Source organism: Eufriesea mexicana, unplaced genomic scaffold, assembly GCF_001483705.2.
Source record: "Eufriesea mexicana isolate 0111107269 unplaced genomic scaffold, ASM148370v2 scaffold221, whole genome shotgun sequence".
Classification (NCBI taxonomy): Eukaryota; Metazoa; Arthropoda; class Insecta; order Hymenoptera; family Apidae; genus Eufriesea; species Eufriesea mexicana.
This window is the reverse complement of record NW_016908377.1, coordinates 194,662-218,555: the sequence shown is the minus strand read 5'-3', so window position 1 is coordinate 218,555 and position 23,894 is coordinate 194,662. Positions and strand designations below refer to the sequence as shown.

The window sequence follows — 23,894 nt, the reverse complement described above, 5'->3', positions numbered from 1 at the left end:
ATTATATTATTATATATAATAATAATTATGCTAATTACTATTAGTATATTATTAACAGTATAAGTAATAGAATATTAATAATAGTAATAGTAATTATATTAATATAATTACTAATAGTAATAAGTAATAGTAATTATATTAATATAATTACTAATAGTAATAAGTAATAGTAATTATATTAATAATTTAGATTAATGTCTCTGGCAATATATGTCTGTATTTAGCAATTTGGTTAATAATTTATACATAAGCGAATATATTTTGGATAACTAAAAATTATTTATAAGGTAGCTTAAGTATTGTACTATTTTTGGATTACAGGACAGAATGTACGTCATGTGCAACATCGGAACTGTCGGTCTAGTGACAGTGAAACTCTTGGCTTTATTAGTGTATATCGAGGAGCTGCACGATCTGATCAATTACGCGCAAAAGAACTTTTGGCAAGGAAATTATGACTCATACGAGCAGAATATCGTAAATAATTGTAAACGTACCTTCGTGTTCGTGTGCACCTTCACTTTCTTTGCTCAGGGAACAGCGATTTCTTATCCGTTAGGACCACTCGTAGGTGAGGTGTCTAGATAATCGATTTTCGAAATGAATGGAATGTGTTATCGAAATACGAATTTTGAAGTAGCACTGATAGAAATCCGGATTTTAAATCACTGGTGAACATTTCTAATAATTTATTATTTCTTCTTTTTTCTTTCTTGAGTATGTGAACGTTTCGTCTCATTGACATGTTGATTTGGATATAGTAATGTAATAATAGTAAAATTTGGATTATGTAATAATAATAAAGTACTAATAATAGTACAATTTGAATAGAAAAGTTTAATACACAAGACGTGGATATAAAAGATTTTTAAAGGAAAGACAGTTTTGTGTAATTGTATTATGTAACGATATCCGAAATGTAATATCTATAGGAAACTGATCCACGTTCAAGACGCATTAGTTTCTCATTTCACATATCCGTTTGCATGTGTCAATTGCTAATGTTCACATACAGCTGCAACTGTTTGATAAGGGACAGTATGGACGTGTCCAACGCCGTGTATAAAAGTGCGTGGTCCCTGTTACCAATGGACAAGTATGGAAAAATGTTAAGAGGAGACTTGATACTCGTTGCCATGAGGTCTCAGACACCGTGTTGTTTGACGGCTAATGGATTCTTCATAGTATCTTTGGAAACATATACTAATGTAAGTTATGCTACTTTTCATAATTTATTTATTACACGCTACATTTTTGTATGAATACCATAGCCACTCCTATTGATACAAACGGTATTTTTAATAATAATAAAATATATAGATTTAGTTCATTTATTTAATTCATTATATAGAACATAATCTGTATAGTACAATTTTATAGATTTACCAATAACAGAAGGTGACAATATAATTAATATTCTATCGAAATTTATCCTGGATTTTGGAACCACTTCTGTTATTAATTTCATATTATTTATTACCTGCTATTATCTTTCTTCAATTAATTATTTTTCTGATAAATAGATTAATAGAAATTGAGATTATTTGCAACTAATGACGTTCGCGAAATTCACAATTAATATGAAACAGGAATTTAATTATTTTATAGAAAAGAGATTTTGTAGAAATTCATTTTTTAAAAGCAAAAGAAAAAAGAATGTAAAAATCATGATGAAGATTATGGCTGTTCGTTTCCCTTTTACAGATTCTGAGTACCGCGGTATCATACTTTACGTTGCTGAGGAACAGCACAGAGGTCACATAACTCCAGCATGACTATCAATATCAATTTTTGGATAAAATGATGAATTTTCAGGGAAATGTAGTTTTAGATACATTTGAGTACTAAAAAATAGAAATAAAAGCAAATAGACAGTTTTTGAACACCACGTGTTCATATGCTTATATAGATTACAGCAAAATTAACTTCTCGAAATTTCTTTCTTTTCCCATATTCGAGAATTCACGTACCCATCATAGTACGTATTAGAAATTACCAGGAAGGTAAATAAAGGAACTATTCCCTACTAAACACCAACAATCCTATTTTATATCGCTAACGAATAACACAAACGTAATTAATGAGCTAACATTGTATAAGCTATGCATCTTGAAGAATATTGCTTATTTTCCAGAAGAGTATATGCTTTCAAAGAACAGCCATCTGCTTAACTATGAAATAAAAATAAGTATTAATTTTTTTAAGAGAACCTAGATACACGTCTGCATAGATGACTGTAAAGCCTCCAAGTGCCATTTCGGCGATTAAATAGTACCGTATTCAGAACCCGAACCCTAGATAAGCACGATGGGACATCGACCATTTGGACACCATATGTGACAAGTATATACCTGCTACATGGAGTAGCAATTTCTCTGGCTTTCTTGAAAACTGTTTGCGAGTTCTACTCTTCCACCTCAGAATCTCCAATTCCCACAGTTTTATTAAGAAACAGCAAAGTACTTTGGTCAACAAAGAATTCGATTGAACTCTAGACTTTAACTAACCTAACCTAACCATTCTCGGGAGAAACACGAGGCAAATAACACACAATATCGTGTCAACTCTCGTAGAAGACTCATAGTATCGAATCAACTCTTGAGCACCCTATACACTCCCTCAATCTCGAAGCATCGTCTATCATTCACATCACTCAAATATATAGTCCACTCCACGCAGCAAGAAACACTCAATATCCTTTCGGATTCGTCACGTCACTAACCATCGCCAAGTAAGATCGGCCAAGTGACGGTATAACACGATAATATCACAAATATACTGATAATAAAATTTCAAAATTCCTTAAAAACCAGAAAGAATTCACCTACTCGACCAAACAACTCGCGAATTACCAAAGAACTCGACAGAACCCTACCCAATGAGAACCGAATCACATGATTTCAACCCTGTAGCACGTCATACAACTCCAAAAGAGCTGAGCATCATTATTCTTCCTCTACAGACCACTTAAGTACTTAGAATGCAAATTAAAAACAATCGTCCAGGTATGACGAATCTTCGTTCCAATTAACTAAATCGTGACTAAATTCTCACGCAAAACATGACAGAAGTCACGCGTCAATTTTCCACCGATAGTACATGCAACATATACATGCGAAACATACCTTTCTTTTCATTCCCTTTTGTATTTCATCATATTCTTAAACAATTATTCCAGAATCTAATTCCACTAACCTCGAAATTTTCTCTTCATATTTCCAATTCGGTACAAATTACAAATATGCTTCACCCTGTGCGCGATACCGATGAAACAACAGGTAAGAAAACATATGCAATCTGCACTAGACAATTTACGAATAGTAATCTCAATTCCCTTTCTCTTGTCCAAGAACAACAAGCTCGTGGTCGGACTTCGATGCACTTCATCCTTCTTGAACCTCGAGCTATGCAACTGCTACACGGTTGGACGAGTTCTGAACAACTATTGTCACCTTAGAATCATGCATAATTGATCGATACGAGACATTTTCCCTTTCTCCGTTTCACTCTGTAGAACAACAATTACGATGACGTTTGAAATGACCAGCTGTCCGCAAAGTGATATACGCGAAACGATGGGAACAGTTCGGCCAGGAATTAAAGCGACACGTATACGACCTAGATGCTCTTGGTATGGGGGACTAGGAGATCGGAGAAATCTGTCATTAAAGTCTCGGTATGAGTACGAGAAAAGTTCGTGATCTATCGGTGAGCGTGACGAGTTTCTACATGAAATTCGTGGGTTATTGGCTGGCGACTAATTATGTCGAAAAACAAAGGAGGAACATCGCCATGAGCTATACGCTCTTCACTACCCTGTTCTCCATGTCGAACGAGATGAGAGCATTGTACTTCAGTTGGGGAGATATGAATGTAAGTGAATTGGGATAATTTTGATAGTATTTAAGGTAATCAACACCTCCACATGGAGAGGAAAATTGTTTCTATAAGTTAATTCGACATTAGGTCATCTCCGTCTGATTTATTTAGCATGAATCCACGAAATTGGAAATGGTACACTTTTCAACTTTGAATACGTTCTATTGTGTATTGATTTTGACGATTCTGTTGTCGTGTCCGCGTGATAAAATAATTTATCAGTATAATAATATTATAGTAGATAGAGTAGATGTTAATAGTCGATTAACTCAAGTTTACTCAAAGTAAACTTGAGTAGTCTGTCTAGTAATCTCTTGTAATTATATTAGTAATTTAGATTAATCTATCTAGTAATATTTATCTGTACGTAGCACTTTCTGGTAATATTTAGCAATTTCTAGTAATATGTAGCAATTTCTAGTAATATGTAGTAATTTCAATCTAGTAATATTCGATCGTATATAGCAATTTCTTCGGAAATCTATTGGCATAAACATTTTGTATAACCAAAAGTTATTTAAAAATTTCATGAGTATTGAACGATTTTTGAATTACAGGATAGTATTTACGTCATGTGCAACATCGTAACTGTCGTTCTAGTTACAGTGAAGCTCTTGGACTTGTTCATATATATCGAGGAGCTTCACGATCTGATCAATTACGCTAACAAGAACTTTTGGCACTCAAATTATGACGCATACGAGCAGAGTATGATTGATAATTGTAAACGTACCTGTATAATTTTCGTGTGCACCTTCATTTTCTTTGCTCAAGGAACAGCCTTCTCTTTTGTGATAACGCCAGTTCTAGGTGAGATGACGAGATAATCGATTTACAAAATGAATGACGTGAGTTAGCGAAATACGAATTTTTATAAAGCAGTGATGAAAATCTGGATATTAGACAACTGGTGAACGTTTCTAATCATTTATTTTTTCTTCTTTCTTTTTCGAGTTATGATACGTGGACGTTTCAACACGTTATCATGTTGATTCGAATATGATCAAGTCGAATATGAATAATTAATTGATATAATAAGAATGAATATACGAACATTCATATAAATCAAATTTTTATGTAATTGTATTCATATAGATATATTTCATATTATTCATAATTATAATTATTCATAATAAAAAAAAATTATTCATAATTTTATTATAATAAATATTCATATTAATATTCATTATTATGAAATAGTAATTATTCATAATAATAATTGGATGGAAATTTGAGAGAAAGATGTATATTGATATAACTTTTCAGCGAACCATGCAAAGAATGATTCAGAGAGGATACTTCCTTTTAATATGTGGCTCGAGTTGCCATTAAATGTAACACCGTATTTCGAAATAATGTTTGTAGTACAGGTATACATAATTTTCCTTTTTATAAATTAAATAAATTAATTTAGTTTAATTTAATTATAAATTAAATTTGACTGAAAGTAATCAGGGGCATTCGTTTTTGAATTTGTTGCACGAGTAGCAGAAGAAAATGTGTATTAAGATTGCTTTAAAATTTCATTTCATTTCATTTTAATACACTACTATACATCTACCATGAATTCGAAACTAAGATTAACATGGAACGATATTTTCGCGTATATAATAGTTTTTGAGTCTCGAATAAAAATTTAAAATCTGTAATTTATTTTCAGTCACTTTCCAATAATACTCCTTTCGTTAGTTAATAATTTAATATAAAATATTAATAAATGTACTATACATATTTATTTTTATTTGCTTTCCGATTTTATTTTGTTTTATAAATTAATAATCAAAAAGCAGTAATTATTATATACGTATATGTATATCTATATCATGCTAATATTTATAACACTATACAAATATAACACCATTATAAATATAAATTTTGTGCAATGAACGTCATATTCGTTGTTCCGTCCCGAAGAGCGTGTTTAGATTATGATTTTATATTTTATACCGCGACTGCAATTCCGGAGGTTCGATGTGCCTCAACGCCGTTCTAGCGGATTAAGCTTATAAAGGTAAAGCAAAATTAGGAATTTTACTAGTACCAGACGCGACAGATGGGACCCACTTGTGACAGACCCAACAAGCGACGGACGGACGGCACTTATAAATCACGTCATTGACCATCAGAAATCGGCTCCTTGACAGTTTCCTACTCCTTAGCCAAAGGTCCTTATGTCACACCCTCTGTCCAATTAAAACTCTTTACCTTTCCACCACCAACATCTATTTTACCCAATCAGAACTAAACTAGAGAAAACACCGGACCGAACACGACGAGACAGGACATAGAGGAAAATCGAGAAGCAGTTCGTCTTCGGCACCGACCCTTAAAACAACTCAATTACACATACAAACGCGTGTTCGAAACGGTACTCCGTTAACGTCTACATTATAACTATTCTACACTTTTCTGTAAATAAACACTCTCTTTTGACCACACACATTCTGGATCCTTATTATCACAACTAGTCACGCAATATTAATTTGGCGCGTGATAAGCGTTCTGGGAGATCGAAGAGATTCGATACCGTAGGACGCTACATTCGTGCCTCAAAAAATTCAGGTCGTTCATCGAATAATTCTATACTTCTGATTATTAATGCGAAACAGAGTTCAAATATAACGTTGAATGTCGTAAAAGAATTTTTTTTAATTATACGCAATAGAAGTTATTACGAATTATCTTTCCATAGATATTGTTTTCGCTTCACATTGGCGTATGCTACTATTGCTTCGACAATCTTTTATGCGTTATCAATCTGCACACTGCTGTTCAATTTCGCATCTTGCAACACAGATTCGCGAATATTTGTAACGATAACGAGAAATGCAACGAAGCTTCAGGGAAACCATCATGCACTACGAATAAGTATATGAAACTCAGAGATTATATACAACAACATCAATCGTTAATTGAATTTTGCAAAAGACTCGAGGATGTATTCAGTTCAATTGTGCTGGGACAGGTATTACTCTTCAGTTTGTTAATCTGCCTCGATGGATACTTGTTGCTTATGGTGAGTAATACTTGCGTTTTACATTTTCACTTCATTTTACTAATATTTTTTTTATAAAATAATTCCTTCCGTAATAACCATTTCTAATCATAATGACTAAGATACTTTTAATTCAATCCAACTTCCAAAAAAGAAATAAAAGAGAAGAAAATACTAATTTTTCATATTTGTCACTACGTTTACCGATATTTCATTAATGCTATAAAATCAATTTTGCTTAATAATATTGCCCTTTTACGAAATATTAATTTCCTTTTTAATACCTAATAACTTTTTGTAGTAACTTCAGTTCCACGAATGCAATAGCACTGATTTTGACATTATGCTCTATTTATTTTTAATTATTGTACAGGTGTCATAATGAAGTAATAAAATTCTCTTTTTACAAAATGTGAATTACTTTGTCCATAATAATGAGTTCCTCATATTCATTTTATTCCTTCTTATAATAATTTTTCATTCTTTTTCTCGTTCTATTCTTTTTTTTGTGAAATAATACAGGAATCCTACAGTGGGAAACGATAATTTATTTACTTTCACTTGAATTCAATTCGGCAATTTTCCAATTATTTCACGGTTATGTAATAATGTGTGTTATGTAATCTCTTTTAGGAAGGCGCTCCACGTTCAAGACGCATTATTTTCGCATTTCACATATCAGGATGCATGTGTCAATTGCTAATGTTCACATATAGCTGCGACTGTTTGATAAGGGACAGTATGGACGTGTCCAACGCCGCGTATGAAAGTGCGTGGTTCATGTTACCAATGGACAAGTATGGAAAAATGTTAAGAAGGGACTTGACACTCGTTGCTATGAGGTCTCAAATACCGTGTTGTTTGACAGCTAATGGATTCTTCGTTGTATCTTTGGAAACATATACTAACGTAAGTTATGCTACATTTCATAATTTAATTATTACATACTTCTATTAATATCGAGGATATTTTTAATAATATCAAAAAATCCATATAAAGATTTAGTCGATTTGTTCAATTAATTATACAGTATGCATACTATACTGATCAATTTTGTAAATTGAATACAAAGAAAAAAGTAACGGTATGAATACCAATATTTAAAAAATTTTTCATAGAATAGTGTGTGATTTCTTTTGTTAATTTACTATTATTTCGTTACTTTTATTTACTTTTGTGATAAATGCATCTATTGAAATTGGGATTATTTGTAACTAATTACGTTCGCGAAGTACATAATTAATATGGCACAGGAATTTAATTATTTTATAGAAGAGAGGTTTTGTAGAAATTGATTTTTTAGTCAAAGAAAAGGAATATAGAAGTCATGATGAATATTTGGATTGTTCATTTTCCTTTTACAGATTCTGAGTACATCTGTATCATACTTCACATTGTTGAGAGATAACACGAACAATACATAGCTCAAGTATAACTAGCAATATCAATTCTTAGATAAAATGATAAATTTTCAGAGGAACATAGTTTTAGATGACATTTATATTTCCGTCTGTTGGGAAAAGTAGATGAAAGAAAGAAGACTTCTTATTAAACAACCTAAGTATATATACATATATAGATATATACAATAGCAAAAATATTAACTTATCGAAATTTTTTTACTCTCTTAACTTCGAGAATTTACTTACCCATCGTACAAAGCGTCAGAAATAATCAGGAAGTAAAATAACACACCAAATCATACTCTACATCATTATGGTATAACAAAAAGTTATTAATGACCCTAAATTTGAATAAGCTATTATTCTTAAAGAATACGGTTTATTTTCCAATAGAATATATAGTGTCGAGGAATTGCCATACACCTATCTATTAAACAAAGACGAAAATAAATTTTTTTTCAGGGAATCTTGGTACACGTATACATGGACGATTATATCATAGATATATTAGCAATAAAATGTCATAATTCTTTGAAAATCAGTAATGATTCCACTTTCTCAACGAGTAAACCACGAATTACCAAGGAATATCCAGTTCCCTTCCCAACAACACCAAATCACATCATCTCGCTACTTCATCACACCATGCAGCTCCAGAAGCATACTGCGCAGTTATTCTTCCGCTTTAACCCTTTCGGTGCAGAGGAGCTGGCCGCGGTTATAGATTCGTGGTACGAGAAAGTTTTCCACAAGAGTGGTTGCACTGTACGGCAGCGTAAGCCGCGAAAACGTGTTCTGCGGTATTCATAGAAATCTCAAGCGTGATTGACACTAAACTTTTCATTCGGACCGCGATAGTCATCGGTGACGTCTCGTAGATGCCACCAATAGGCGACGGTAGCACCCAAAGAACGTTTCTTGGCTGCCGCCAATAGGCGACGGTGGTACCCAGAGAACGTTTCATAGCCGACGCCAATGGGTGGCACTAGTACCGAAAGGGTTAAATCACCTAAGTATTTAGAAAGCATATTACAAGCTACCTTCTTAACACGCATACCATAATTTTACTAGCTAAGTTCCTCTTTGGCGAAGCGACACAAATGTCGATTGAACTTCAATTTCACGAAAAATTTCGTGATCCAGGTGTTGCGTCCCGAACACTGCAACTCGCACGGTGGGAGTTTCGCGGGGTTGTAAGGCCCGTTTACGCGGACGCGACAAAGTTGCTGGGATGCGGCCTATTCTAAATTAATACTGCTAGACCTGATTAGGGTTGAACTAAAGAGTTCCGATGTGTTACTATTTCTCGCACTGAGTTGATCGTCGTGGGTCTTGACTGATGGTCTGGTCGTGATGCTTGTCATGTCTTCGTGAGATTTTTAGGAGAACTCTCTCGTGACTGCTGTCTCCGTGGTTTTATAAGTTTTGTATGTCTACTGATTGGTTGGTGTGAAATGTACGTGGTAAGCAGTCGGAGACTCGGCCTGTCTATTCTAAATATCGCTTACAATTAGACTACAAACTGATCGATCGGTGTATAGAGGATGCCGATAGTTCACATCGAAATCAAGACTTAGATTGTCATCGATAAGTTGCAATAATGGATGCAGACAGAGTGTACAAGCTTAATATTCTGTCGCAACAGTAAGATTATTGGCAGTGCGATATCTCTTTTCGAGAACGACAACTTATTTATCAATGTAATGTCTACTGTGCATTATTAGGAATGCGTGTTATACTTACAATGATGATCACGACGAGGGTTTAAACCCAAATTATACATCAATCCTAATACTAGGAACACATTGTGCAAAACACTGTCAACTTCTTTCATGTTAATCATATGTCATACTGTTTTATACGTCCATTTCCTGTCTAAAATCTTATTTCTGTGGAAACAAAGGTACGAACCACGAGAATTAATGAAAAATTACAGTGTAATAGTAATGGTAATAATTTCACAGCCGGATGCACTCACCAGAATGCGGTGGATTTTCAGCTTCCATTTGACATGTCTCGGTAGATTATTAATGTTCTCCTACAGTTGTGACATCGTATTGACAACGTGATAACAAAGTGTTTTGATTTTTTGAGTGTTTTGAAGGACCATGAGCATTATTACCGGAGGTGGGAAAACGATGTGAAAGGATTTGACACCCGTTATCCTGAGACCTGATGTACCTTCTTGCTTGACAGCCTATGAATTCTTCGTCGTGTCTTTGGAAACGTTTGCAGGAGTAAACGAAATTTTATGTAACCATTTTTCACAGTAAATATTATATTATGTTGTTAAGTGACTAAATTCTATAGTAGACTATACAGTAAAATATTCTGAAAGTAGTAAAATTTAGTATATTATATAATCTCAGCATTTGTGAAACAACTGAGTTATGGGTGAGAGAAAGAAATAAAAAATAAAGAATAACTATATAACTTTCCAGATATTGGTAAATACTATGACAGAAAATAGAAGAAGACCATTAGAATGTGTGAATTTTATCATAGTATTCAATTTATGTATCCCAATTTTTGTAATTAATATAGCAGTTAGTTAGTTTAGGAATTGATACAGTAATTATGAAGTAAATAATAATTATAATAAGAATAATAGTTACAGTGATAGTTGTGCAATAATAGTTACAAATTGCACCCTTTGATACTCTGTTAAAAATTGATACTGTGATAAAAATTGATTAAATATAACATAAATTGTAATAGTATGTAACCAGTGACGTTACATTACTAAAGATACTATTTATTATTTAATATATAGAATATATAATAAATATCATAATATTTAGTATTTACTCTATTACTCGTTTCGTTTGTTGCTGGTATTGAGTATCGCTGTGTTACACTTTTTACTATTAAGACAAGCCATAGAAAATTACATTTCAGTTTCCATAATGTACATAAATATGTACGTAATTACCCCATAAATGATAAAGATAGAATCGAAAAGTGAAAGCACGATCGGCACAGATTGTCTCAGACTATTCTTGAAATCTAGGTACAATGATAAATAAATTTACATGGACGTGCACTAAGTGCCAGTCAGATTAGAAAATGTTATTTTACAAGAATTTTGCAACTAGATTTTCTTTTACCATTTCATTCTAGGAAATGTACTCTCGTAGAAATCTCATAGAATCCTGTAAAATATTATAATTGTAATAATATAAAAATAGCATACTTCTTTTATCATTTGCTTCTAGAAAATGTAGTCGCATAGAAATCTCATAAAATTCTCTAAAATATTAAAATTGTAACAATATAGAAATAGTACATTTTGATTAATAAAATAGATTTTATTTAAGCATTACAAATATGTCAACTTGTCCTATAACCAAATAAATTCATATCTCCTACTTTCACCCAAGTAATATTTTCTTCGTTTATTCATCAATCTTCTCTTTATTTGCATCATACCCTTTCACATTTTCATCTTTAACAGACAAATAGAAGGAAACTCGAATTGAATATAAATTTTAAACATTGAGATCTAAGAACTGAAAAGTGTATCGGTTTGACATAATCCACCTTACAATTAGAGTTGTATATACTTTTAAAAGACCTCATATTGCAACATACTAATCAAGAGGATTCAAAGAATCATAAAATACCACGCACTTAAAAATTGCATATAAATTGCATTTTCGAAATTATGCATTAATCACTTTACACATAATTGTCTGTATATTTGAATATATTTGTAAGTACAGACGAAATACGACTTCTGTTTCTAAATCTCGTATATTACCGAGAGTCTCTTCTGTGTCACCACACCAACGTACAGCCACTATTTACCATAATCATTTTCACCATACACGTTTCTATACTTAACGAAATGAATATACGAATATGCAAATAATCAACGAATGTTGAAAATATAATACTCTACAGGTATTTACAATTAGTATGAAAATATCATCTTCACCGTATAACATTTCAGGTCACGTTGTGCAACTGCATCAGCACCAACTGTAAATTGATGCAATTCTATAAGATTCGTTCACGGAAATTAAAGTTTCACAGTTTCATATTTATTCTTATCACACGTCCCACCATTTCTCGTGGTAACATATATCCTTGGTGTTTCCAAAATGCATTACGTATTTAGCATCCACGTGCGACACCTTCAACGTCTCTTGCTCTTAACTTCACTACGACACAAACAAAAGGAACAAAATCAACGTCTTACTCGATGTTCGCGTATTCCTCGATAGTCAGGATTCAACGGCACCAAGAGAAACTGGTAAACTCACTTCTGCTCTCTTCCTGCACGTCAACGAAGTCACTTTAATAGGACCCTCTAGTAGCACCAGGTACCCATGGAATACGCACGACGTACTACGATCAAGTGTATAAACCGAATACCGTATTTCGAGTCCGGAAAATGTGAACGAGAAATGCGGTATACGCCGATGCTGTAAATAATACAGAGAAATTCATCAATAGTTAAACATACATTCAAGTCTCTAGAAACACGTTCGAGTAACAGTCGAAAGGTGACAATCAACTATCTCTCTCATATGATTCGTGTTACAATTTTGTGATAGAAAGGTAACATTGTCGTGCAGAAGAGGACACGAAGTGCTGCCAGAACGCTGATAATAGGAAACGACCGATCAAAGCAGCACCTGTTATTACTGTGACACCCAGTGGCATAAGGGAAGAAATGATACTCGAGCGACGACTTTAGACATTAGGTAATCACCATGCAAGAAGAACGGTACTTGGATATATCGATGAATCTATCGATCATCTTCCTGAAGAACATAGGCATATGGATGACCGACGATCCTGCAACAAAACGTAAAATGAAGATATTACTCACTTACACTGTGTGGAACACGTTGTTAGGGATGGTCACCATTCTCAGAGATTTATACTTCACCCTGTTATACAAAGGTGTAAGTATATCTGCGTATTTTGAATTTATGTTCGACTTGGTTGTATAAATATCTAATTATCCGCAAATAATGATGGTACAGGTAACCCTCCTATAACACGGTAGATAGGTTCCCAGAAAATGCCGTGTTGTATGAAACCGTGTTGTATGAGAGCCAGAGCCAGTACAGAAAGGGGAGTTACGTTCCGAAAATTTACTGAAAATTAATTTTTTTTTAATTCTATATAAATAACTTAATTTTTATTAAAAATATAAATGTATGTACAACACAAAACGAAGGAAAGAACAAAAATATTATTTTAATTTAATGCAACTTTAATTTAATAAATTTCTTCGTCGTCACTCCTCATGTAGAAGTACAGTGCTGTACAAAGGATTTCGCAATTTCCTTATTGTGTTAGAGCGAAACCGTGTTATAGGATGCCGTGTTGTAGGAGGGCTACCTGTATTTCAAAAGTCGATTTATGTACATCAGTTTCGGAAGCTTAAAATATAAAATCTTCGTACTAATTTTGATTAATGAAAATTTGAAAATTTTTTTTAATTTTTATTATACGAAGAACTTCGTTACTCTGTATAGTAAATACGACATTCCTCTCCTTTTCCTTTTTATGTGGGAAAATATTATTTACGTATATGTATGACGAAATGAAATTAGTAACATTAAGGTGTGTTAAAGAATATTGATTAAAATTTTCGTCATTAATAAATTAGGAATTATTTCTGAATTATCTAAAAGAGAAAATTGAAATACATTTCAACTTGATAATATTTAAATAATCGAATTGATAAAAATATAATTCCTAAAATTAATGTAAAAATTAAATAAATAATTGATTTAATTTTTTTATTATATATTTCCATTGTCTATTTGCTTCTAGTGTATGCTAATATTCTTAATCACTTGTTACCTACGACACTGTGCACGTAATAATTCCTAGAATACCAATTATTTTATGCTAGTAATTATTTGAAAACACATTTCAGGATATTCTTTACGTGATGTCCAATCTTTTAACAGTGTTTATGGGTTTCATCAAGATATGTATCATAATGAAGCATAAAGAGGAATTTCTAGGCTTGATTATGTATATGCAGGCAAATTTCTGGAATGTCAGATACGATTTTCAAGAGAAAGAAATTTTAAGCAATTGCAGGAGAACATGTGCTTTCTTCGTCTGCTCTGTTACCATTATTGGTTTCTGTGCAATGGTGGCGTATGTAATAACACCGATAATTGGTAATTTAAATTGCCTGATTTGGGAAATTATTCTTATTCCATTCGTTGCAAATGTTCCTTCAAGTCGTGACTATCATATCTGTAAAAGTGAACAGGTAGCTGTCAAAACAGCTAGTTAAGAAATACTTCGTCGTATGATTTTATTGCAAAATTGTAAAATCAATTATACTAATTAATACTAGAATAAAATATTTGGAAATTTAATAATACAGATATAAAAGCAAATTGCAGAAAAATTTAATATATTTTATGTAGACGAAAATAAATCATTTGTGCATTCATTACAGAGCATATGAAAGACAAGGAAGCAGAAAGAAAACATCCATTCAATTTGTGGATAAATTTACCACTATCGGTGACGCCCTACTATGAAATAACATTTGTTATACAGGTAACTTAAAAATTCCTTTGTACCCAAACTGCCCTGTGATTACGAACACTTCGTTATGAAATAATTATGAAATATTTATATAACTATTCGGAAGAAATCTCTAGTTAAGAATAATAAAGCTTTAATCATGAATGTAGGGATATATTTTGATTGGCGAAATACAAGGAATAAATATGTTATTTAATTCCAATATATTTTATTTATGAGCTATGGAGACTTAAGAATAAAATACAAACTAAAAGATTAGACTAATTACGCAATTCACACTCGCATGTCAACTCTTCGAACTGTCACCGACTCGACTCTCTTTTCATTTAAACCTTGCACTCTGTCTTCTTTCATACTCAAGCTTTCTTCCTCAGTCACGCATTTCTCATAGCCTCGCTCTTGGTGAGTGACGTACCCTAAACATTCAGGCGCCTTTCGCTCTTCACTTGCATTTCATACAGTCATAAATATCCCTTTCATCCGATCCTTGCATGCGATCACTCGTCCTTCCACGAACACTTCAGATGTCACTCCAAACATTCAGTCTGAACCCTAGGTTGCTGTCTATTGCCCGTCACCAGTAGATAGGCCCGAGTGTTCCTTTGCACTAACTCTCACACTTACTATTCCTACATAAATATCTCAAAAACTATCGAATAGTTGCCCTTATAATACATTTTCCTGAACAGCATGACTAAATCTACAAACCTGCAAAGTTTCATCTAAATCAATGACTCGAAATACTTACACTCTCCTTTTTAAACTATAATCATCTGGAATATTTATTTTAAGATGTAGACTATCGTGACTGACATAAAATAAGAAACAGAGACCTAAATTTTTATTAAATCCTAAATGAAACCTTGTGAAACACGATCCTCGATTATCTACAGGACTATGATCGTGATATAAACACCTAGGTCCCAATTGATTTTACAATATCATAGATTTCTTGGACTAACAATAAAAATGGAAATAATTGTTATTCTTCACAGACGATAAGCATGTGCTGTATCGGGATCTGCTACTTTTGCTTCGACAATATTTTCTGCATCATGGCCATACATTTGGGTGGCCAGTTTCGCATACTTCGATACAGGTTTGCGAAACTGTGTGACACTGAACACCAGATATGTGAGAAGAATACGGAAGCGATGTTGATGAAGCAGGTGCACAAATTCTACGAGAAACTGAAAACATGCATTCGACTTCATCAGTCACTGATCAACTTTTGCAACCAGCTTGAAACCGTGTACACGATGATCATACTTGGACAAGTGTTGGTATTCAGTATGTTAATCTGCTTGTTTGGTTATCAAGTATTATTGGTTAGTATTTAACTCACTGCAAACATCGTTAGCACAAAATGTTATCCTGTACCTGAGAGTCATTTAGATAATTACGAAAGAAGGAATTTAGCAAATTTTATCGAATCATAGCTTTTTCCGTTCTTTTTGTCTCTGTGTATAGATTACTATCGTACTATATTGCTGTAGTACTACCTCGTACTATATTAGAATACAATTGAACGAAAGAATTCAAAAATTATTTGGCACAATTCCTGAAATATATCATTTGAATTAAACATTGTTAATTATATACATATATAGTCCCGTATTCTCGGTGTAATGGTATTTCATACTTTAGATACAAACACGTTTCTTTTTAAATCCTGTTTTCTCTTAGGCTAATGCTCCTCCTACGAGACGCATCGTTTTCGTCTTTCTTTTAATCGGCTCGATGTCTTTGTTATTTATGTTCACCTACAGCTGCAATGGTGTGATAGAACACAGTGATGACATTGCTATAGGAGCATATTCATCGTTATGGACAGTTATTCCGATGAATACACCTGGGAAAAAGCTTCGAGACGATTTGATAATGGTGATCGTACGGGCTAGACGAGTGTGTTGTCTGACTGCGAACGGATTTTTCCCTGTGTCACTGGAAACTTACACCACGGTGAGTATAATATACAGACTAACAAGGGGATCCTACGTTCGTGGACATCGCTTTTGGAACAATAATTGGTATAAATCATAATACATACCTAGTACTGGAAAATCCCTAATGGATTTCTTCGAAAATTATTTCGAAAACAAAGGACCAGTATGAAGAAATCCATCATGGTTTTCCAATACTAGGTATATACGATAACTTATAGCTATTACTGTTTCAAAAGCGATGTCCACGAACGTAGGGTCCCCTTGTAAATATCGGTACATTATATTGATCAATTGATCAGGATCGTATTTAATAAATAAATATTCGAATGAAGTCTGTTCAAAATAGGAAAAATCTTGAACTTCTTTAAACCTGGATTTTACTATTTTCATTATCTTCTTTAAATATTGAGGAACTATAAGGTTCAATAGTAAATTAACCCTTTGCACTCGGCGATCTTTTCATTCTTTTACAGAAACATAGTAATTCGAAAACTTTCTGCGATAAAGTCGAAGATATTTTCAAAACGGTAAATATGAAATAGAAATTTACAATAAGACACAGAATTATTAATTTTAAATTCGAGATATTAATTAATAACGATCTTTAGAATCTGATTAAATGGCGACTGAGAGCCGCCTCTCGTGTTCAAAGGGTTAGTGACAATGCAGAGGACGTATGTTCATATTACATTATAGTAAATATTGTTTTGATGGGCAATCTTTTATTTACATTTTACAGATTTTGAGTACTGCCATGTCATATTTCACACTCCTAATGAACCACATATAAGAAGCGGACGAAACGTAAATTGCACCATAAATCAAGAAAACAAGTATACAATACATACATTTAATACAATGTATGTATTAAAATTATTTACTGGAATAAATAAATTTTGGATCGCTATTTAGGCAGGTCCGGCTAGAATAGTATTTTGGCACTTAATAGAACAAAAATAAAATTCATTAATAGAATAAAGGATTGATGTAATACAATGGTAACTATGGAACGCTCTAACAACTTCCCTACAACAGACTTCTAAGACTCCTGATTTAAAACTACTGACTTCGATCTGATTTATAATATTTTTGATCTTAAACTGACTCGCTCGTATTCTTGTACTCTTATTTAACCTTGCACTTTGCCTTCTTTCATACTCAGGCTTTCTTCCCCATTCACGCATTTCCCACAGTGGACCAGATACATCAAACACTCAGGATGCATTCCTAAACTCTGCTGTCATAAATATCCCTTGCACGTGGTCACTTTCGTCCTATGTGCCAAACACTCTTAACAATCTTCCAGGACAGCACTCGTTCGAATTTTACATAAATATCTTTTATTTTTCAATGAATTAAAATACACGCAATAGAGCAATTGAATCCATAAACGCAAAAACAAAATTTTTGGCTGCAAAATGAAGAATATGCAATATTCTGCTGTAACTGCATTGAACTATGTTACGCATATTGGACCTATTAAGTCCCCAAAACATTTCAGGAATGAATCTATCACGAGACTGAACGAAATCAGGTCATTGTTCATATCATTAATAAATATAAGTACTGTAATGTACACTTTCAATTGTAGTGCCCAATTACTGTAGCACCCAGTTCGAACGATTACTAAGAACATCTTTATACATCGTCAGTCATCAGAGGAGTAATCCTCATTCTTTGTTAAATTATAGAACTTTTGAATACACTAATTTATGTCATCGCTTCACATCACACATGCACACACATGATCCAATCGATCTTGAAATATACTACGCATACCGTGTCATGATTTCTCACTATATGCAAACAATCAGACATACTTTCCTGATCACATCACGTTTCTTTCCCGAGTGACCATTCACTATAGTACTCGTTTTTGACGATACAATAATCGATACGCGACAAATTACTGGATGTACACCTGCAGTCGTGTGACGTGCGAATCGTGACAGTTCGTTTGATGGGAAGACATAGAAATTGACCGTCATGAAATGATCATCAACTGAGTGTCTCATATTGATCAAAGCAATGTCACGTCAAGCTTCATTCGTTTGGAACATTTTTCCTACAATTCTGTCGGTTGACGAGTGACTTAAAAATTGAGATCTCGATAAAGAATTGCCATGCATTCGCTGCAATACACTGATATGTCGATTAAAACGTCGCAGTTTCTGCTGAGACTCACGGGAACGTGGATGAACGAGAGCAATACCGAGGAGAGTCGAAGAAGGTTCGCCATGTCCTTCACCATTGCGTTGCATATTTATTCTCTGTATATTAATTTAACTGATATGTACTACACTTTGGATGATTTGAACGTGAGTATGATGATCAGATTTTAAGATAAGTCTTTTTTACATTTGACGAAACCTTTATTAGTGGAATACTTTATTGAGCCATTTTTAATAGGATTATGTCGAGACCACAATTTCCTCGGATAACTTTGTAATGGTGCTTGAAATTTTTAATATTCAGTAGTTAAAAAAAATTAAGAAACTCAATTTTAACGTGATGCAGATTAAGGTTTAATAATATTCAGAATGACTTATAATGATGAAATATTTAATACATTTTAATTATGTGAAAGTGATATTAGATTCGATGATTAAAAATTGATTTTTGCTATATACTATATTTTGATACAGCAAGTTTATGATACCGAAAATTAAAATATCATAACCAAAAATCAAAGTTAGAAATATAAAGATAGTACAAAAGAAGTATAAAGAAAGTAAAATACGCTATATACATATTTCATTACCTCTGCACTCTTATTCTATCAACAGTAAATATTCATCTTCTCTATATTCATCTAAGAATTCCCCATTCTACGATATGAGTCAATGACTGTCAATTAATAATTAAAACGTGAGAAGTTCCGAAATTTTTATTTAAAGTAGAGAAGATAGGAGTCAAATTGCATATATTTTCAAATATTTTTGTGACCGACTATGTGTCGTATAGAAATTGAAATAAATTTTGCAATTGAATTGTTTCAGCACTGCTTCTACGAGATGTCTAATGTACTATGCATTAGCTTGTCACTATTTAAGACAATTGCGATCAGAATGCGTTATACGGTTCTAAACGATATTATAATACTCGCACAACAGAATTTTTGGCATTTCAAGTACGATCAGGAGGATCAAATATTATTGAAGAAGTGTGGAGAGTTTTGTAAATTGTGGACTATAAGTATATGTTGTATTGCGCAAGCCGCTTCGGTCTTTTATGTTGTTATACCGATTTATGGTGAGTAAGTTAATTCTTGATAAAAGGATGAAAAGCATGATCATATGTGAAATCAATACACGGTATTTTTAGAGTAAGAATAAAGTGTATTTTGGAAAATAGTATATTTCTGAAACGAAAGTATTCCTGAAATAGAAGTCGAAATATATTTTTCAGCAATAATAATTAATAATTAGTACGTTCCTAGATTTCATGCGAAAATTGACATATTCCCATTAAAAAACATTGTAACACGACCCTAATTATTCTGCAATATATCCATTTTTGAGGCAATCCTAACTCAGAGTATAGTCCACAAAGTAGATTAATTGCTGTTTGAATTTAATTCGAATTAAATTTAAAACTTTTAATTTTGACACTAGGAATTAATTATTATCTAAAATTGGCAATTAAAAATTCATCCAAAAATTAATTAATAGAATATAACAACAGTATATAAATATTAGTTAAGCATGAAAATCATCCACAATGTTTCAGCAAATATCGGAAAGAACAAGTCTGACAGGGCACTTCCGTTCAAAGTATGGGTCGATCTGCCTCTAAGCGTGACACCGTATTATGAAATTGCATTTGCCACCCAGGTATCCTAAATCTTCATTCACATCCGTGAAACATATCCATTTCCAAATGTATTCCATAACAAACAGTGATTGGCTAATTAAACCACTAATTTTGATCTAATAAGACGAGAATATAGTAACACAATGCTATAATTTCATATTTACTGCGCTATGGAATATCAATGTTGCATCAATCCCACAGGTAATTGCTTTGCAACAAATTGGCGCCACCTATGCCTGCCATTGCAATTTCTTATGCGTCCTAAACATGCACGCGATCTACCAATTTCGCATGCTGCAACGCAAGCTGTCGAGCCTGTGGAAGGACTTCGACAAAGAAACGAATTCTATCGATTACACCAATAATTGCTATACAGCCTTGAAGGAGTGCATCAGGCGGCATCAACTGCTGATCAAATTCTGTGAAAAGCTCAAGTACGTTTACATGCTACCGATCCTCAGTGACGTTGTCGTCTTCAGTATACTAATGTGCCTCAACACGTACGAGATTCTTTTGGTACGTGTGAACAAAGTATCCGTTGTTCCTATAAGCTATCGTACCGTAGGACTATAGTCAATCGAGAAAGTATAAGTTTCACGCAAATTATTTCTTGAAATTACCTTCGCGAAGATATTCCAAATAATATTCCTCAAAATTTCACAAACACACGTTTGCGAAATTTCTGTATTCCGGGATATTATATCGTTTAAGCGCAACTACGTTAACCACGTGTTATGTACACAGGCAGACGTGTCTATTTTGACGCGCTTCATTTCCGTTTGCCATATAGCCGGCAACTTCTTCTACATAATTTTCTTCACACGTGCTTGCCACGGTTTGATAGAAGAAAGCTCAAATATCGGCATAGCAACGTATTCCGGCTGGTGGTCTGTCTTGCCAATGACAGAACCTGGCAGAAAGCTACGAAAGGATATGAGGATTATGATAATGAAGTCGTTGCGACCGTGTTACTTGTCCGCTGGCGGATTCTTTCCTGTGTCTTTGGAGACAACTACTGCTGTATGTATCTCGTTTTGTGCCTAATTCTCCACATTTTTTAAATTGCTTTTCTTTTGCATTTTTGGTAAATAATTTTGTTCTTCGCTGCTTCTAATTTTCTTTAAAACTACCCCTACCACTTCGGTCGCCGAAAAGATTGCATACCCATTGGTAGATTGTTCGTCGTCGAATGTTTTTTCGATGGGACTGGTTTTCATTTTGCACACTCACTTTCACTACCATCCATTTTTATAGCCCTTCTCCAATTAGGGGCCTTAATACAACAATACTATTGTAATTTCATTGCTTGATAATTAATTAAAGTTTGCAATTTTCCATTATTATAAAAAGATGATGAGTGATAATTTTATTTATTGATTTGTTATTGGTTTGTAAATTTTGATAGCTAGAAATTGTTACTAGAAATCAATGAAAGTGTCAGGATACTTATAGACAATAATGTAACTAGTGTTCCTTAAATAATTTAATTGTGTACTAATTTTTTGTGTATATTTACCTGTTTTCTTAATGTTGTTTTATGTCAATAGGAATCATGCTATATATTATTAATTATATAATGTAGAATAAATATTATATTAATGATGTTAGTTATAATTAATATTAATATTAATTAATTGCATTAATATTAATATTATGTTATGTTATGCATATTTACATTCTACCATCGACATATTATTATTATATTGTACTAATATATATACATTAATTACCACATTCCAATTGTGATAATTATATTCCATTATAACATTTGATAAAACTGTTTTGCAGATATTTATAATGATTCTTAAACTACTTGTTACAGCTTATGAGTTCTACACTATCATACTTCACTCTGATGAGGGAGTCCTCAATGAGAATGGCGAGCGAATAATTGACCAACCATGCACCCATTTATATGAACATATAAGAGTACTATAATACCAGTAATGCAATTTTTGTTATGTGTGTTTTAATACTCATGGAAATAAAACCAATATAACGATTCTATGTGCCATAAAAACCCCCAATCAAACCTTCAGTTGAAGCCTTTATACTATACACGAATGTCTATTCCCAAAATAGGTGAATTACGTTTATTGTCCCATTTCAAGCTGATTTGATTCATTAATCACCATCATTAATCACATATCTTCTATTTATTTCGCAATAGAAACATTTTTAGTGAATCTTAAATCCCAATGCTTTCCTGGAATTTAATTTTTGACTTAATTTTGACAATTCATTTCTTTCCAAAACGAGAACATCTAATTTTACATATCCTGTTGCATGAGCAAGTATGGAAAAATGTTAAAAAGGGACTTGATTCTCGTTGGCATGAAGTCTTAAACACCGTGTTTTTTGACTGCTAAAAGATTCTTTATTGTGTCTTCAGAAACAATACTAACGTAAATGATGCTGCTTTAAGTAATTTATGTGTCACTACGACACGGACAAAAGGAACAAAATCAACGTCTCATTGGATGTTCGCATATTCCTTGATAGTCAGGATTCAGTATCAAGAAGAAAATCTGGTAAACTCACTTCTGCTTTCTTCCTGCATGTCAACGAAATCACTTAATGGGACCCTCTAGTAGCACCAGGTACCCATGGAATACGCACGACGTAGTACGACCAAGTGTATACACCACGATTGGAGACCACATCTCGAATCCTGAAAATGTGAAGAAGAAATATGGTATGCTCCAATGCTGTAAATAATGCAGAGGAATCCCTCTAATGTCAAGCATAGTGTAGTAATAATTTAGTAAAACAAATTATATAGAGTATAATAAATATACTAAATTTATTAGCTAATGTCAATCATATTTTGTCTATCCTTACAATCGGTAAGTAAAGATTAGACTTTCCATATAGTTCATTCTTCTGTAAGTATCGAGGAACTATACAATTTTATAGTACATTAATGACAATGGTAGTAAAGATATGTTTATATTACATTACTGCAAATATGTTTTTCATTGACAGCGGAAATTCTTTATTTATTCATCTTCAGTCCTCAGTGAGCAGAAGAGTAATCCTCATTCTTTGTTAAATTATACAACTTTTGAATACACTAATTTATGTCATCGTTCTAAGAACATCTTTATACATCGTCAGTCATCAGAGGAGTAATCCTCATTCTTTGTTAAATTATAGAACTTTTGAATACACTAATTTATGTCATCGCTTCACATCACACATGCACACACATGATCCAATCGATCTTGAAATATACTACGCATACCGTGTCATGATTTCTCACTATATGCAAACAATCAGACATACTTTCCTGATCACATCACGTTTCTTTCCCGAGTGACCATTCAC

General features: G+C 33.0%; 4 protein-coding genes across 4 annotated transcripts in view; all 4 read left to right on the top strand.

Annotated features, from left to right (window-relative positions):
- The window catches only part of LOC108555664 (uncharacterized), a 3,113-nt gene extending 1,349 nt beyond the window's left edge, over window positions 1-1,764 (top strand). Inside the window, exons 3-5 of the mRNA XM_017911441.1 lie at window positions 322-567; window positions 933-1,208; window positions 1,705-1,764. Coding sequence (XP_017766930.1) covers window positions 322-567; window positions 933-1,208; window positions 1,705-1,764 — 582 coding nt within the window. The remainder of the gene's footprint in view (window positions 1-321; window positions 568-932; window positions 1,209-1,704) is intronic.
- A 1,914-nt stretch (window positions 1,765-3,678) lies between these two features.
- LOC108555671 (odorant receptor 13a-like) lies at window positions 3,679-8,298 on the top strand. Its single transcript, XM_017911449.1, has 6 exons — window positions 3,679-3,873; window positions 4,437-4,689; window positions 5,146-5,249; window positions 6,572-6,895; window positions 7,508-7,783; window positions 8,239-8,298. Exons 1-6 carry the CDS (start codon window positions 3,679-3,681, stop codon window positions 8,296-8,298), a joined length of 1,212 nt encoding a protein of 403 aa, XP_017766938.1.
- A 4,697-nt stretch (window positions 8,299-12,995) lies between these two features.
- On the top strand, window positions 12,996-17,544 carry LOC108555669 (odorant receptor 13a-like). Its single transcript, XM_017911447.1, has 6 exons — window positions 12,996-13,190; window positions 14,177-14,429; window positions 14,717-14,820; window positions 15,804-16,136; window positions 16,495-16,770; window positions 17,494-17,544. The coding sequence occupies exons 1-6, from the start codon at window positions 12,996-12,998 to the stop codon at window positions 17,542-17,544; spliced, it is 1,212 nt and encodes a 403-aa protein (XP_017766936.1).
- A 1,333-nt stretch (window positions 17,545-18,877) lies between these two features.
- On the top strand, window positions 18,878-22,458 carry LOC108555662 (odorant receptor Or2-like). Its single transcript, XM_017911440.1, has 6 exons — window positions 18,878-19,072; window positions 19,754-20,006; window positions 20,484-20,587; window positions 20,769-21,083; window positions 21,312-21,587; window positions 22,390-22,458. The coding sequence occupies exons 1-6, from the start codon at window positions 18,878-18,880 to the stop codon at window positions 22,456-22,458; spliced, it is 1,212 nt and encodes a 403-aa protein (XP_017766929.1).
- Window positions 22,459-23,894: the final 1,436 nt, after the last annotated feature.

What these genes read in the sequence shown, in the direction of transcription:
- LOC108555662 (XM_017911440.1), top strand. Translation starts at nt 18,878, where the DNA reads ATGCATTCGCTGCAATACACTGATATGTCGATTAAAACGTCGCAGTTT. An exon ending in AAATTGCATTTGCCACCCAG is followed by an intron (nt 20,588 to 20,768) that starts GTATCCTAAATC and finishes TCAATCCCACAG; the next exon opens with GTAATTGCTTTGCAACAAAT. An exon ending in ACACGTACGAGATTCTTTTG is followed by an intron (nt 21,084 to 21,311) that starts GTACGTGTGAAC and finishes TTATGTACACAG; the next exon opens with GCAGACGTGTCTATTTTGAC.
- LOC108555671 (XM_017911449.1), top strand. Translation starts at nt 3,679, where the DNA reads ATGAGTACGAGAAAAGTTCGTGATCTATCGGTGAGCGTGACGAGTTTC. An exon ending in TGTGATAACGCCAGTTCTAG is followed by an intron (nt 4,690 to 5,145) that starts GTGAGATGACGA and finishes ATAACTTTTCAG; the next exon opens with CGAACCATGCAAAGAATGAT. An exon ending in ATGGATACTTGTTGCTTATG is followed by an intron (nt 6,896 to 7,507) that starts GTGAGTAATACT and finishes AATCTCTTTTAG; the next exon opens with GAAGGCGCTCCACGTTCAAG.
- LOC108555669 (XM_017911447.1), top strand. Translation starts at nt 12,996, where the DNA reads ATGCAAGAAGAACGGTACTTGGATATATCGATGAATCTATCGATCATC. An exon ending in TGTAATAACACCGATAATTG is followed by an intron (nt 14,430 to 14,716) that starts GTAATTTAAATT and finishes CATTCATTACAG; the next exon opens with AGCATATGAAAGACAAGGAA. An exon ending in AAATAACATTTGTTATACAG is followed by an intron (nt 14,821 to 15,803) that starts GTAACTTAAAAA and finishes TATTCTTCACAG; the next exon opens with ACGATAAGCATGTGCTGTAT.